At 39.1% G+C, this 16,753-nt stretch overlaps 1 protein-coding gene across 2 annotated transcripts in view; it reads left to right on the top strand.

Moving 5' to 3' along the window:
- LOC136875640 (sodium-coupled monocarboxylate transporter 1) overlaps window positions 1-16,753 on the top strand; it is a 247,732-nt gene that overhangs the window by 186,354 nt on the left and 44,625 nt on the right. For both annotated transcript variants that reach the window (XM_067149181.2, XM_067149182.2), the window contains exons 6-7: window positions 2,257-2,411; window positions 4,240-4,380. In XM_067149181.2, the coding sequence (XP_067005282.1) occupies window positions 2,257-2,411; window positions 4,240-4,380 (296 nt within the window). The remainder of the gene's footprint in view (window positions 1-2,256; window positions 2,412-4,239; window positions 4,381-16,753) is intronic.

Genomic DNA, 16,753 nt, shown 5'->3' with positions numbered 1-16,753 from the left:
TAGTAACTGTCGGCAGTTTTTGTATTACTCATCATGATTTGATTCAGCCAGTTGTATGATGATGATGATGATGATGATGATGATAATGATATTATCTTATTCGCGAATGGGTCACCTAGGACCACGGGGAGTCAACATTTTTCGGCCTTCTTGTTTGCCCGATTGTGCACGTCTCCGATCCTCCGACCATGCCGATCGTGTGGGTTTCCTTATTCCTCAAATCCCCGTGTTTGAATGTGGTTTTGCATTTAATTTCGATCTTGTAGATTGGGTGATCCTAATTCAGTGAGGTCTTACTCTAATAATTTGTATCAGATTGGTCTAGTGGCCTTGTTTTCTCTTGCGGTGTTTCACAATTAATTTAGAAAAGTATGTTGCCGAATCTGGGTTACTTTTGGGGAAAGTTGAACATAAACTTCTCTTGCGGTGTTTCATAATTAAGTAATTTAGAAAAGTACGTTGCCAGAATTTCACAATTAGAACGGTTAGTGTAGGCGATTTCTCAATGTTCAATGGCAAAATTGAGTGATGGTGAATATTTGATTAACTTATATTTAAAAGTTCTGTAATAATTTCGTGAATTGTGTTCCTTAAAGTCTTCTTCTATAGTTTGCAGTTTTATATCTTCACTTTGTTTTCGAATTTTTCTTATAGATTTTGTTACTGCCCTAATATTAAGATTTTGAAATGTGGTTGGATTTTGTTGCATGACCAATTATTCAAAGCTTGTTGTCTTCGTTGTATGAGCTTGTCACATTCGTCTGTCCACCAAGCATGTTTTCTGGTCCTCGATAGTGGTGCTATGTTTTCTGCTGTTTGTATAAGTCCTGTTTGGAGTTGTGACCAATTTTTAGGATTCAGTTTTTCTGTTGCTATCTTAGTTTTCATTGTATTCTACGTCATCCTTTCGTTAAGGAGCTCGGTTTGTGATTTTTTTTTTTCGGAATCATGTCATTTGAGAATTTAGTAGGATAATGATCAGAATTAGTGTAGTTTTTGTGAACTTAGTCTCATGTTTTCTGTTGTATTCATGCGGGAGATTATGACGTGGTCCGGTTGATAATCACCTAATAAAGGGTTAGGCGAGACCAAAGTCTTAGTTTTGAAGGGTCATTTCTTCAAGAAAGTTGATTTAAAAAATAAACCATGACTTATGTATATCTTAATAAGCCTCATGCCATTCCTGTTAGTCAGTTTATGACCAGACCATTTACCAACCCAGTACCTAATTTCTTTTCTTTACCGATTTGGGCATTGAAATCTCCCATGAGTACTTCAACATAATGTGTTGGAGCTTTTTGCAAAATATGTCCTAAATGGTTCCAAAATTGTTCAGGCTTTTCTTTGTTAGTAATATTAGTTGGTGCATGCCTATTAGAGTATATATTTTATTTCATGATTTTATAGTTAGGGTGGAAAGACGCCCTGAGTAGGACTTACACGTCACAACTGAGTCCAGTATTGAGTTATCCACTATAAATCCAATCCCAAATTGTGGACAATTCAACATAACTCGTTCGCCCTGTTTTCCTTTAAATAGTATGTAGTTTTCTGAATCGAAGGAACATTCACCTTATATCATGATTCTTGAAATCCAATAATTTAATGTTTCGTTCTCTAGATTTATTTAATATATTTTTCAATTTCCCAACTTTCAAGAGGGAATTGGTATTAAATGTCATTAGCCACATTCGTGATTCGGGTTTAATTTTGTTCTTACGGGGATTTGAAGTACTCAGACTTTCCTCCTTGCACACTTCTGTGGTCTCCTCAGAATCCGAATAGACCACATGTGGTTTTTCAACCGAGGGATTTGACTCCCTGAGGTAATTAAGTTTAGAAGGTTCTTTCTTCATGTTGATTTGGTTGAGGTTTTTCATGGGGTTTCAGTCGATATACGCTCAGAGTTCCACTTCTGAGATCTTTTCCACCGTAGATGACGTTGTAGACTTTACTCTTAACCCTAAGTACGGGACCTCCCATTTATAGCCCCTGGAGGTGTCCCAGTATTTTCAAGCCCCCAGGAACTGCGCTGCCTGTTGGTCCGCGGGTTCCTATTCAGAGGTATTTGAACCAGTCCACATTTCTGTAAGCCCCCTATCCGCCACCTGGGGACGCGCCTCCTAGAGGTTAATAGGCTCCCCCGAGGGAATTGTTATATAATTCTAATTAATAAGTATATATAATTTTAGTTGCACTGACTCCTTATCTAAAACTCTTATTGGAAATGGTAATGACTTCATTTCTTGTTTTCAGGGTGGTATGAAAGCAGTTATGATGACTGATACTTTCCAGGCCGCAGTTCTGGTCGGCTCCATCTTAGTAGTTCTGGCTCTTGGCCACTCCAAAGAAGGTGCTCCCAGCAAGATCTGGGCTCCTAGCGAAGAAACGGGCCGACTGGAATTTTTCATGTAAGAGAGAATATATACTATTTTTGGAACTTCTTGTGACTAGATTTTTGGCAAAAATCACCATGCATTCGAATATTTAGTTTTCTGGTTAAAATAATAATCAGTATTAATTTCCTCCATGTATCAAGAAGACGCAGCAACTGTTAAAACCTATCCTTCAGGCCACGAATAAAACATTAATTGCCGTACGTGACTGTCTTTGCAGTATTGTAAAAGTTTGTTAGTGTTTTTACAGTATTGGTTCACGGAGACAAATGCTCGGAAATGACAGACTATAGCGATACCTTCGATAAATAGCAACAATGTTCTAAGTATATATTTCATGGACAATTCCCGAATTTGGAACATCATTTCTCTGGGATTCAAGAGAAAAAGTACCTATTACCGTTCCTTTTAGCTACAAGGTGGCAATCTAAACCAGACCCGCATAATGGGGTTGCTGGGGGAGGTCGCAACTAATCTGAAGTGGCTATATTCAACGGGTTGGTTTTAGGTTTCATTTGGTACTCGGTCCACGAGAGTGAGTTCGATATTTTTACCCTGAAGAGGTTGCCAGCTGCGAGCTTGCATTCGGGAGATAGTGGGCTCATACCCCACTGTCGGCAGCCCTGAAGATAGTTTTCCGTAGTTTTCCATTTTCACACCAGGCAAATGTTGGGGCTGTACCTTAAGTCCATAGCCGCTTCCTTCCTACTCCTAGCTCTGTCCTATTCCATCGTCGCTATAAGACCTATCTTGTCGGTGCGACGTAAAAGAAATTGCGAAAAAATCTCATATTTAAGCTCTAATACGTACTAAATGACTGTACTGGTATTCGTTTGTATAACTGTTAGATTCTTTAGTATGTGGAAACTAATTTTGAATAAATTGACAAACTGTCTGAAAAAGAGAACATAACAGAATTATTGGCCTACCTGAAAAAACAATTAAAATATTATGACATGTTTTGTTATTGAAGGATCATCAGATTCTATAAAATCACACCCAGATATATTTAGAAGTGTATAAACATTTGTTTATTTCTATTTAAATCCTTTAAAACTTGAATTTTGGAACTTAATGACGTCGTCACTGCTCTCCACTCTATTAGTATTGACATTTAAAGTAATACAAGTGTTAAATAAATCAATGGGAAATAAATTATATTCGAAAATATATATGTTTAGTCCTCAGCCTGAAGGCTAGTTGGATCCTCAACAGCTCCACCATCAGCTGTCATAGATGGTCTAGGCATCACTGAAGAGGCGTACTAGGGAAATGAGGAGTGGGGTAGTTTCCCGCTGCTTTCCTCATCGAGCCAGAAGTTGCTATTACATATCAGTCTGCCAGGCCCACTGAAATGCATGCACCAACCGACCCTATGAGCAATATTTTCACACCATTTATAACAGGGACTGGCTGCGTAAGGATTGGCATTACTATCATCACTCATACCTGTCACTTTCATTTTGTCAAAGCTAAGGATAAAGCTGAGACAGATCAATTAAAGTAACAAGATTGCTCTAGCCCATACCAGAAGACATAGTGCACTGTAAACACTAGGTCCCGCCAGCAAAGGCATTGAAAATATATATGAGGCTGCATTATTATTATTATTATTATTATTATTATTATTATTATTATTATTATTATTATTATTATTATTATTATTATTATTATTTAGCATAACCCATCCCTTACTAATGAACATAATTTTATCAAATAATTTTCTTAACACTCACCGAGATCATAAGTGCATTGAAGTACAGACACCACTAGTATTATAATTGGATTGTCTTGACATTATACTGGTTTATTACAGCAATAAAATTGTCTTCTTCTTTCACAGCATGGACACTGACCCCACTGTACGTCATAGTTTCTGGTCCGTAGTGGTCGGAGGCTCCTTCTACTGGGCCACCATGTTCTGTTCCAACCAGGCATCCATCCAGAAGTACTTGTCTGTTGCGACTATCGACCAGGCCCGCACGTAAGTTAATTTCGTTTCCTATGATGTACTTTAAGCAGTCCTGCTCCGTAGATAATTGGTTAGCATGCTGGACTTTGATGCATAGAGTCCCGAGTTCGATTCCTGACCAAGTCGGGGATTTTAATCGCGCGCGCGCGCGCGCGCGCGTGTGTGTGTGTGTGTGTGTGTGTGTGTGTGTGTGTGTGTGTGTGTGTGTGTGTGTGTGTGTGTGTGTGTGTGTGTGTGTGTGTGTTCAACATTATCATTCACTCAGAGACGCACAGGTCACCCACAGGAGTCAATTGGAAAGACCTGCACCAGGCCTAATGCATGCAGTTAGTTTCTTTTAATAATACCAGACATTAAACATTCAACTCTATGTATCCCATAATTCCTTCTTGGACATATCTTTAATAAAGACCAGCTTAGACCTTTTAAGATATTTCCTGGACTTCAAGAACGTTATAGAGCCTAGAATACCTCCTCATGTATTCTTAGTCTTACTACCAGCTACATGCAACTTCCCGGCCTCCGCCATTCTTAAATTTATTTTAATACATTCCTGCCATAATATACGAACATCTTAGGGCCTATTTAAGGAGAGGGCAGTCTACTTTAAAAAAAAGTTTTGAGTTAATAAGCGTTTTCTCCCGTTATATACTCGCAGTTTAATGCAAAAGCACAGTTATGGTTTTCGTAGAACAATATTGAGGATGCTTACTTTTTACGTAGTTCAGAAACATGCCTCTTCCAAGTAACTCGGTTATTGTTCGTTACAATATTGCAACTGATTATCGAGTAGTAATTAGTAACATAGTCAAATTCTTACAATGTGATGTTTAGTTTGCTCTAATCTACACTACAAAGTTATCATTCTGTTTAAAGCTGCAAAAAGTGATTTTATTGTTTAAAATGGAACATGTTGACAATCCCTCGCTCAGAAAACAGAAGAAAGGAATCAACCAACCAAGAAAATTATCAGAGGGATGTAGTAAGATTAGATGAATGGCATGCAGATGCCAATGAAATACGCGCTATGTGAGTCCAGAATCTACGATAATGATGATATAATACTACAGCATACGTGCGATTAAGTCGGTATCAAACAAGTTCTGAAATTATTTTTATTAATGTAACATATTGCTGAAATTTACAATTCCTAGCCTTTCTTTTATGCATTTAAGTTTAAATTTATGTATAAAAATGCATTTTCAAACGTGAAGTGCCGTACTTTACTTTATTTCATGTTAAGTATATGAAAACTTGAAAATAAAATAGAAACTGTGTTCATTTTCAATATGTTCCGAACTTTCTTGCTTTGTTTTTAAAAGTACTGATACTTCTATATATATTACAATTGTAGGTTCTGTATTAACATGCATTTTTAAAAGTGGTATGCTGCATTCCGTATGGTTTTGGTAAAGAAACTTGAACAAAAGCAAAATGTATATTTTCATCTTATTACGGGAAAGGACCTCTGTCGAACTTTTTTAAACACTTTTATTCTAGATTTCTGTTCGTGATGACGAAAAATATCTATTACATGTAGACAATACTCTAAAGTATAGTTTGTATTACCCACAGTTTTTTTGTTTTTTAAACTACTGAAGAGTTGCGTCAGAGATAGTCATAAGCCACAAATATCCTTTCTTACAGGAGAGTAGTTTCAAAATTTGATAAAATCATAAAATCAGAAAATACCTTAGTACTGTCTAATATTAATAGGAATAGTTCCTTTGGTTTGTTATGCAAGAGTTTGTGGTAAGAGCCAATATACAGCGAATTGTAATAGTTGTATATTGCTTAATTTTCAGCAAAAATGAGGGCAACTGGACTTGACAAAACAATGACGAATGGGTGGCTGTGCTTCTAGAAAACAGAGAATTAGTCTGCGAAGCTTTATCTGTCCCTGTAACAATTAAGAGGGGAATTCCTCAACGCAGTATCATTGGACCTTTGTTTTCTTATATAACATATATCAATGATATGTGTAAATAAGTCGAATCAGAGATAAGGCTTTTTGCAGATGATGTTATTCTGCATAGGGTAATAAAAAAGTTACAAGATTGTGAGCAACTGCATGACGACCTCGATAATGTTGTGAGATGGACAGTAGGAAATGGTATGATGATAAACGGGGTTTTAAAAGTCAGGTTGTGAGTTTCACGAATAGGAAAAGTCCTCTCGGTTTTAATTACTGCGTTGATGGGGTGAAAGATCCCTTCGGAGTTAATTATAAGTACCTAGGTCTTAATATAAGGAAAGATCTTCATTGGGGTAATCACATAAATATGACTGTAAATAAAGGGTACAGATCTCTGCACATGGTTGAGAGGGTATTTAGCGGTTGCAGTAAGGATGCAAAGGAGAGGGCATGCAAGTCTCTTGTAAGCTAGAGTATGGTTCCAGTGTATGAACCATCGCCAGGATTACTTGATTCATGAAGTGGAAAAAAATCCAAAGAAAAGCAGCTCGATTTGTTCTGGGTGATTTCCGACAAAAGAGTAGTGTTACAAAAATGTTGCAAAATTTAGGGCTGGAGAGACTTGGGAGAAAGAACACGAGCTGCTCGACTAAGTGGTATGTTCCGAGCTGTCGGTGGAGAAATGGGGTGGAATGACATCAGTAGACGAATAAGTTTGAGTGGTGTCTTTAAAAGTAGGAAAGATCACAATATGAAGATAAAGTTGGAATTCAAGAGGACAAATCGGAACAAATATTCGTTTATAGGCAGGGGAGTTAGGAACTGGAGTAACTTACCAAGGGAGATGTTCAATAAATTTCCAATTGCTTTGCAATCATCTAAGAAAAGGCTAGGAAAACAACAGATATGGAATCTGCCACCTGGGTGACTGCCGTAAATGCAGGTCAGTAGTGATTGATTGATTGATTGCGCATATTCGTGTGGCTTATGATTATATCTGGTGTACTTTTCTTTCCCTATTTCATGAGTATATAAACTGATAACATTTATAAAGATGCTATTATTTTATATACTATGGCCTTTAAAATTAGACTTAGTTTTCTAATACACCATATATTGCAACACACAAATTTTGATATCATAATTTTAGATTTATTGATCTTAATTCAACACACAAATTTAAGAATCATACTTTGATCTTAATTCAACATAAAGTTTTGAAAAAAAAATGTTTTAAATTTACTGATCATAGCAACACATCATTTTAAGAATCATAGTTTACCATTTAATGATCTCAATCCAAGTCTTTTACACATTTTCCATGACTGTCATCGGTTTCAAGTGCCTGGAAAAAAACCTTGATTGGAAATTGGACTGTAGTTGAAAAGTGACTTTAATAAAATGTTATTTTCTTTACGTCCCACACACTCTTTTACGGTTTTCGGAGACGCCGAGGTGCCGGAATTTAGTCCCGTGGGAGTTCTTTTACGTGCCAGTAAATCTACCAACACGAGGCTGACGTATTAGAGCAGCTTCAAATACCACCGGACTGAGCCAGAATCGATCCTGCCAAGTTGGGGTCAGAAGGCCAGAGCCTCAACCGTCTGAGCCACTCAGCCCAGCGAAAAGTGCTTTTTATGTCTTTCAGTTTCTGTTTATTGATTTGTAGTTTCCTGCTGTATTTCTCTGGAAGGTTGAATGGGCTTACATCATATTTTCTTCCTTTGCGTCTGATATTTATCTCTAGTTCATCAAACTGGCAATAGGACTATGCAATTTTCATACAAAAGGGGTCACTTACATCGAACATGGTGCAGACTGCCTGTGAGAAAAGAACAGGAGAGTTATCACTATCAGTTTTCTTGACGATACTGCTGTTTAGACATTCAATATCCTTAGTATTCACTCTTCATTTTTGTTACCACAAAGGGTGGTTTGGTAGAAGACTCAGAAATAACACTGGCCCAATAGTCAGGATCATAAATATTTCTAGAATGTCTGGTGTGCTTTTCTATCCTGCCAAAATCCCTGTCGCATGGCAATCTTGTCTCCTATTTGTGGATACCAATGGGTTGTGCTTTTAAATCGTTTACTTTCCACAAGAGCTCTCTCTAAAGCAACTATTGTCCAGTTCTTATTCTGTCCCTTGCAGTTGTCGCTTATAATGTATAAATAATCGCCCGATGGATTAGCGATCTCCAGATATTTCAGAATACAGCTTCCCACTTTATCTGTCCCTCTTTCAGCAGCATCTTCGCTTCAGGGGAACATGTATCAGACACCTCTGCAGCAGTCATGAATCCCAAACTTATAAGTCCAGAACTTCGAAGAGTAAAACGCAGCTCCTGCTGATAGTTTAGGTATAAGCAAAGTCTGTTGAAGATCGATTGAAATCACATGATTGTTCCTATCTTTCTTTGCCAACTCACTAAGCTGTTTTCTTACTCTGTCCTATATCGGCCTTAGCGTGATGCATTTTCTGTCCATCTCAATTTTCCGTATTTCTTCTTCAGAAGCACCTGAAGCTTTAGCATCCTCTGTTTTACAAAGTGGCCCGACTTCCGCATGTGTCAGATTTTGAGAGTTTGAACCCCATGTTGAATTGTGTCGAACATTCCTCGAATTGTTTTTTCTTTCTTTCTGATACACTGTTTACATTCTTCTCCTTCCAATAGTAAAGATATTTTCTCTGAAGTTTAGAAACATTCAGGTCACAATCGAAGAAGGCCTACTTGTTGCTTGGATTCTGTGACCTACTGTAGTGACTCCCTATTGGAATGCTGTTAAGAAAATCTCTGACGCCTTATTTGCTGTCTTCTTTATATGCCTGACGATGATTGCCATGTTTACCTGCAAGAAAATACACTGTGCTCATCATTCCAATTTCAGCAATTTATTTTGAAATTCATTTTCATCTGAAAGCATTTCTAAAGTATTATTAAACCAACCAGTTATATTGGTCTTTCCCTAAAATTCAATTTATTCTATATTTATTTCATTCTATGACGTCGCAGTTACCAAGAAGATTAAAGAAATATGCAAAGTAACCAATAATAATTATGCTTTATTGAAAAGTATTACCACCATATCATCTTATTTTGGAGTTGAGAACCATTTTTGAGCACTTTTTGTAGATTGCGGACTCGGCCCATTCGACTGTGTAAACCATGAACACTTAGAAACGCCTGTTTGCAGATTTCTATGAACAACCCTCTGCTGCGAACATAGTACAGGAATGAAACTTCCCTGCTTAATGTTTCACGTTTTCACGTTGGGATATCAGAAAGGCAAGTTAATTGCCCATATGAATAACTACTGACGATACAGAGTAGTATATATCTATATATACGTTCATATAAAATAAGGGTTTTGTCTGCACATTGCTCAGAATTTAAAAACAATAGCGTTTCTGCATCGGTCATGTCCACAGTGACAAGGAAATACACTTTTTACTTTTCCGTCATTTCTGTCTGTCTGTCTGTCTGTCTACGCGCATCACGAGAAAACGGCTGAAGAGAATTTAATGAAAATCTGTATGTAAAGTCGGAATGAGGCACTACAATCTAGGCCAGGGCCTCTCAGGGTGCATGCGCGTGGTGCATGCACTGTGCACGGTGCAAGAGACGACTTGGCTTGACTGAACGGAGTGCAGACCCCCCCCACTCCTCGACTTGGAGCAATAGCGCTTACTCTCTCTTTCCTCACGCCTGTCTCGCTCGCTCCGCCTGTCTCCCTCTGCCCCACTTGCGCCGTAGCGCTCCAAATCCAGGCTCACTTGAGCCGAGCATAGGCGAGCTGAGCCGAGCTTAGCCGAGTAGCCCAGAGACGAAGCGTTGCTCCGAGCCATGCCGAGCGACAGCGATGCACAGTGCACGGAGCTCTTGCGCCTCTATCTGCACGCGTGAGATTTCGGGCGTTTGAGAGGCCCTGATCTAGGCTATAAATAATTTTATTCACGCTGAGTGAAATGACAGTTTAGGGGAGTAGCTAAAATTTAATTCTCAAATATTTATTATGGTCCTATCGATAATTACTACATAACTAAAGTTACATAGAATTATATTTTCGATCAATTACGGTATGCCTTACACATTTTTACCGTACCTGCTATGATACAGATATTCATGAATTTGTATTTTTGTTGCCGAGTCCATATACCTCCCATGTGAGCCATGTGACCTTGCTGCGGTCGGGAGGCTTGCGCGTTCCCAATGAAGCAGATAGCCGAGCCGCAGATGCAACCATATCGCATGGGTATCTGTCGAGAGACCAGACTAACGAATGGTTCAACGAAAGGAGGGGGGGCGGGTGTAGCAGCCTTTCGGAAGTTACAAGGGCGCTAGTCTAGAAGATTGACTGATATGGCCCTATAATAATACTCAACATGGCTTAGCTCTGTTCATACTGCTGCACGGCTGAGAGCAACGGGAAACTACAGCCGTAACTAACTCCCGAGGACATGCAACTCTCTTTATGAATGATATACTGTTGATACCTTCCTTCCGGGTAAAATATTTCGGAGGTATAAAATAATCCCCTATTCGGATCTCCTGGTGGGGACTACACGAGAAGAGGTGATCATCAGGCAGATGGAAACTTAACATTTTGCGAGTGGGAGCGTGGAATGTTACAAGTTTGAATCGTTATGGTATGTTAGAGAATATAAAAAGGGAGATGGATAGACTAAAGTTAGATGTAGTTGGTAAAAGTGAAGTTCGTTGACAGGAAGAGCAGGATTTTTGGTCAGGCGACTAAAGAATTATCAACACAAAATCGAGCAGGGGAAATGCAGGAGTTGGTTTAATAATGAATAAGAAAATAGGACAGCGGTAATGCTACTACGACCAGCATAGTTAAAGGATTATTGTTGTCAAGAGACACCAAACCAATGCCCACCAAAATAGTGCAGGACTATGTGCCTACTAGTTCAGCGGATGATGAGGAAATCGAAAGAATATCTGAAGAGATAGAATATTTACTGAAATATGTACAAGTTGGCGAGAATATAATTGTGATGGAAGACTGGAATGCAGTGGTAGGCCAAGGAAGAGGAGGTAATGCAGTAGGAGAATTCGGATTGAGACAAAGGAATGAAAGAGGAAATCGGCTGGTTGAATTCTGCACCGATCACAATTTAGTCCTTGCTAATACTTGGCTCAAAAACCGTGAACGACGGCTGTACACATGGACGAGACCTGAAGACACTGGAATGTATCAGACAGACTTCATTATGATTAGGCAGAGATTCAGAAACCAGGTGTTGGATTGCAAAACTTTCCCAGCAGCAGACGTGGACTCTAATCACAACTTGTTGCTCATGAAATGCCATCTGAAGTTGAAAAAATTGAAGAAGAGAAGGAATCCAGTGAGATGGGATCTAGAAAAGTTTAAAGAAGGGTGTGAAGGATTGTTTCAAGTAACATGTTGCACAATGACTGAATGAAAGTTGAATGAAACACAGTAGAAGAAGAATGGATAGTCATGAAGAATGAGATCAGTAGAACTGCTGAAGGTATGATAGGAAGAAAGGAAAGATCAACTAAGAATCAATGGATACCTCAAGAGATACTAGACCTGATCGATGAACGAAGAAAATACAAGAATGCAAAAATGTAGAGGGCAGAAAAGAATACAGGCGATTAAAGAATGAAGTGGATAGGAAGTGCAGGACAGCTAAGGAAGAATGACTGAAGGAGGAAGTACAAGGATGTTGAAAGTTGTGTGGTCCTAGGAAAGGTAGATGCTGCATACAGGAAAATCAAGGAAACCTTTGGAGAAAGGAAATCTAGGTGTATGAATATTAAGAGCTCAGATGGAAAGCCACATCTAGGGAATGAAGACAAAGCAGAAAGATGGCAGGAACATATCCAACAGTTGTATCAAGGTAAGGGTGGAGATTATATGGTTCTGTAATAAGAAGAGGTTGTTGATGCTGATGAAATCGGTTACCAATTTTGAGGTCAGAATCCGACAGAGATTTGAGAGACCTAAATAGGAGCAAAGCACCTGGAATTGATGACACTCCCTCTGAATTACTGCTTTAGGAGAAACCAGCATGGCGAGGTTATTCCATTTAGTGTACAAGATGTATGAGACAGGAGAAGTGCCATCTTTTCTTCGGCAAAATGTTGTTTTATACCTATTCCCAAGAAAGCCACTGTTGACAAGTGTGAAAATTACCGCACCGTGAATTTAATCTCTCACGCCTGCAAAATTATAACGCGTATTATTTACAGAAGAATAGAAAGACAAGTTGAAACTGAGTTGGGAGGAGATCAATTTGGCTTCAGAAGAAATGTAGGAATACGTGAAGCAATCCTGACTTTACATCTGCTCTTAGAAGATCGAATTAAGAAGAGCAAGCCCACATAAATGGCGTTCATAGATCTAGAAAAGGCATTTGATAATATTGATTGGACCAAGATATTTAAGAAGCAACAATCCAGAAAGGGGTGAGGCAAGGCTGCAGTTTGTCCCCCCCCCCTTCCTTTTCATTGATTATATAGAACAGGCAGTAAAGGAAAGCAAAGAGAAATTTGGAAAGGGAATCACAATCCAAGGGGAGGGTATCAAAACGCTGCGATTTGTTGATATTATTTTATCTGAGACTGCAGAATATCTGTAGAAGTTGCTGAATGGTATGGATGGAGTCTTGGGTGAGGAGTACAAGATGAAAATAAGTCCAAAACAAAAGTAATGGAGTGCAGTCGTACGAAGTCAGGTGATGCAGGAAATATTAGATTAGGAAATGAAGTCTTACAGGAAGTAGATGAATTTTGATACTTGGGTAGTAAAATAAATAAAGATGGCAGAATTAAGGACATAAAATGCAGGTTACCACAAGCGAGGAAGGTCTTTCTTAAGAAAATAAATTTGTCCACTTCGAATATTGATAGAGGAATTAGAAAAATTGTTTTGAAGACTTTCGTTCGGAGCGTGGCAATGTACCCAAGTGAAACATGGACGATAACTCGCTCAGAAAGAAAGAGGATAGAAGCTTTTGAAACGTGTTACCAGGGCCGGATTAACGGGAGGGCCAAAGGGGCTGCAGCCCCGGGCCCCCCGTGCCAAGGGGCCCCGGCCCTTGCCCGAACCTAAAATTGTATACAAAGGTCTGCTGCTCCGCCTCCGTGGATGTATATGAATATTTACGCTCGCAAAATATCGAACACGCACTCTTCCTTCCTTCTCGTCAGCTGTCGACGATAATATTTCATCACTGCTAGAATCAGTTACCGTCCGGAGACACGAATCCTCGCTACTTACGCACTGTAATTATTGTAAAAGTTATTGTTGACGAAAATTTAAATCTGGCAGCTTGCGAGTACGGGCAGAGGGGGAATGAGGAAGAGCTCTAGGAAGTGAGCGGGAGGGGACAGGGGAAGCATGGTGGAATGCGCATGCCATAGCCTACTATATCTTTGCATCAGGGAGAGAACTTCCAGTTCACCTCTGATTATTGAACCATTCGTAAGTTACAACTGTAATGTTGTCCGACCCGTTGGCTGAATGGTCAGCGTACTGGTCTTCGGTTTAGAGGGTCCTAGGTTCGATTCCCGGCCGGATCGGGGATTTTAACCTTCATTGGTTAATTCCAATGGCTCGGGGGCTGGATGTATGTGCTGTCCCCAACATCTTTGCAACTCTCACCACACACAACACTATCCTCCACTACAATAACACGCAGTTACTTACAAATGGCAGATGCCGCCCACCCTCATCGGACGGTCTGCCTTACAATGGCTGCACACGAAATTAAAACTGTAATGTTCTTGTAAAATGGATAGAAAATATCCTAGTGGTGCCAAAAAAACGTAAGTTCTGCTTTGTATGTCGATTTGATAGTGATGATGAGACAAATTTAAACTATGTTTCGGCATTATGAAATATTAACATGAAAAATAGAGAAAAAATGTAGTCTATTTCAACACTTTCCTATTCATCAATTTAAGTGGAAGTATTTCTATAACGACTTCAATATGCTAGTCTTACGTGATGTTACGAAGAAGGGGCCCCACATTTTTAATTAGCCCAGGGGCCCCAAACACCTTAATCCGGCACTGGGTGTTACAGAAGAATGCTGAAGGTGGGGTGGATAGATCGAATCACGAATGAAGGGATAATGAATCGAATTGGCGAGAGCAGATCGTTGTGGCTAAATTTGACGAGAAGATAGAATGATAGGGCATATCTTAAGACACCGAGGATTTGTGCAGTTGGTTTTTGAGGGAAGTGGAGGGGTAAGAACGGTAGGTATGAATGACAAGCAGATTAGAGCAGATGTAGGATGCAGCAGTTGTGTAGAAATGGAAAGGTTGGCAGGGGATAGGGTGGAGTGGACAGCTGCATCAGACTAGTCTATGGACTGATGACTGAAACAAGAAGTTCATATCAACACTGAGTCACTAGAAAATGGCTAAATAGATTTGACTAAAAATCGGTATATAGAGTCGGGGAATAAGAAACTACAGTCTAAGCTATAAACAATTTTATTCATCCTGAATGAAATGATAGTTAAGGGGAAGGCGCCTAAAATTTAATTTTTAAATACCTATGTTATTTATTGGTCCTATCGAAAAGTACTACATACAGAGAATACAATTTCCGATCATTTTATGTTTATTCCGGTTTACTGTACTGTGATAGTGATATTTCAGAGTCTGAAGAAAACTAAATGTGAAGGCCTACAATATCAAAAGCTCATAAAACTGAACAATAACATTACATTGGCCATTGTTTCTTGTGATATTCTTTGTCTCTTATGCTGCCACTCATCTCCGATAGATGGGATTACTGCTGCGTACAGAGTATAACAGCCGGCCTGAATATTGGCGGGAAATAGTTGGGGAATTAGATAACTTTCTTCTTTAGTATGCCATACCTCTGGGTTCATACATTTTCTTATACTGCTGTTACGTAACACACGGGCTCATCATAGTACTCAGTGATTCTATTCCTACTCTGACGCGCTGATTGGAATTATCAGTGTGCACACTTAACGGAATAATGGCACAGGCTCACTTATGACCTGATCTAGAATTAAAATTTCGGCTTGTTCCAAATTATATCAACACAATTCACTACATAACTCAAAATTCAACCCTGAAAAGAGCCGTGTCTTAAAAGCTTCTTCCTCTTCACTTTTAATAAATTCTACATTCATTTTATTCCAAATTAGCAGCGAAGAAGGGGTTTCTCCTCTGGCTTGGAGGAAAAATTTGCCTCCAAATCAGATAGTTTTCTTCCCCCCCCAGTGTAGTGAATTGAGATTTTGACTCATCGCGTACTCCTATGAAACATGAGTAAAAGGGCATAGTTTTTGTCCTGGGACTCTACACTATTCCCCCCTCCCCCTCGAAATTAGTGTTCACGGGAGATGGCTGTCTGCGGCCTGGTCATTCCAGTTCTGGAAATTTGGACTATTAGATCGGCAGTTCAGAACTGTTTGTTAACAGTGAGAAAATGTGTGGGTTTTCATTTGATCGAGTATTTCACATGATAGCATTGCTTTTAATCGCGACATTCCTACTGGCGTCATTGTAATGACCTATGTTGATGTCCGTTGGGAAAACCACTAAGACAGTATTTCTGAGGATGTAAAAAGGCAGGTGGAGTGTGAGTGTCTGTCATTATAATGAAAACTATCCAACTTGATTGTGACTGATGACAGGCAAGAGGGCCTACCATTACAATGAAAATTCCCTAACCCAATCTTCACATAAGGAAAAGCGTTTGGTGACTTCCCCGTCGCGTTTCTTACAATACAATTTAATACAATCTTACAACGTATATACTACCTAACCTAGAATTCTGTATACAATGTAGAATTCCGTAGCGATGCACGGGTATATCAGCTAGTCTGAAATAAAATTCATGTTGATAAATTGGGTATGTGTATTTTAAGTCCCTAAAATAATCACATAATATCTTACCTTCTCACTTGAAGTTAAACCAAAATAAATCTAAAATTGTCCTGCCTGCTTCGATTCTGAGTCCGATTCACTTCTCTCAGGATGTCATGAGTTTTCACTGTAAGTTAAATCGCCATTATCACTTTCTTGGAGGCCTTGAACATAGTTTAAATGTCGATTTTCTTCATAATGAAACTTAATTCTTCTCTTTGCTCCCGCCATTTTCTAGTGGCTTGTGACTGTATCTTCAGGAGATTTGTGACGCAATCAGGGCAACAGATAACAACGCCATAACATAAACTTGCCACCAGATGTCACCCAATGATAAGTGTATGGAGACGTATGTTGAAGAGCAACACAACCATTAATAAAACTTCAAATCGCTCAGTGTGGCTTGTGACTATCTCTGACGCATCTTTTCTGTTGATAAATGTCCCCGGGTCCCTTTTTGAAATAAGGTGTTTATGCAGTTTTGTTGTTCTCCCCGTTTTCTTTTTTCCCGGTTAATAACTTAAAAATAATTTGAATTATTTTACGTATCGATTTATTTTCTGTGATA

This window comes from Anabrus simplex, chromosome 6 (genome assembly GCF_040414725.1).
Source record: "Anabrus simplex isolate iqAnaSimp1 chromosome 6, ASM4041472v1, whole genome shotgun sequence".
NCBI classification, from domain to species: domain Eukaryota; kingdom Metazoa; phylum Arthropoda; class Insecta; order Orthoptera; family Tettigoniidae; genus Anabrus; species Anabrus simplex.
This window is presented reverse-complemented; position numbering and strand designations above follow the sequence as displayed.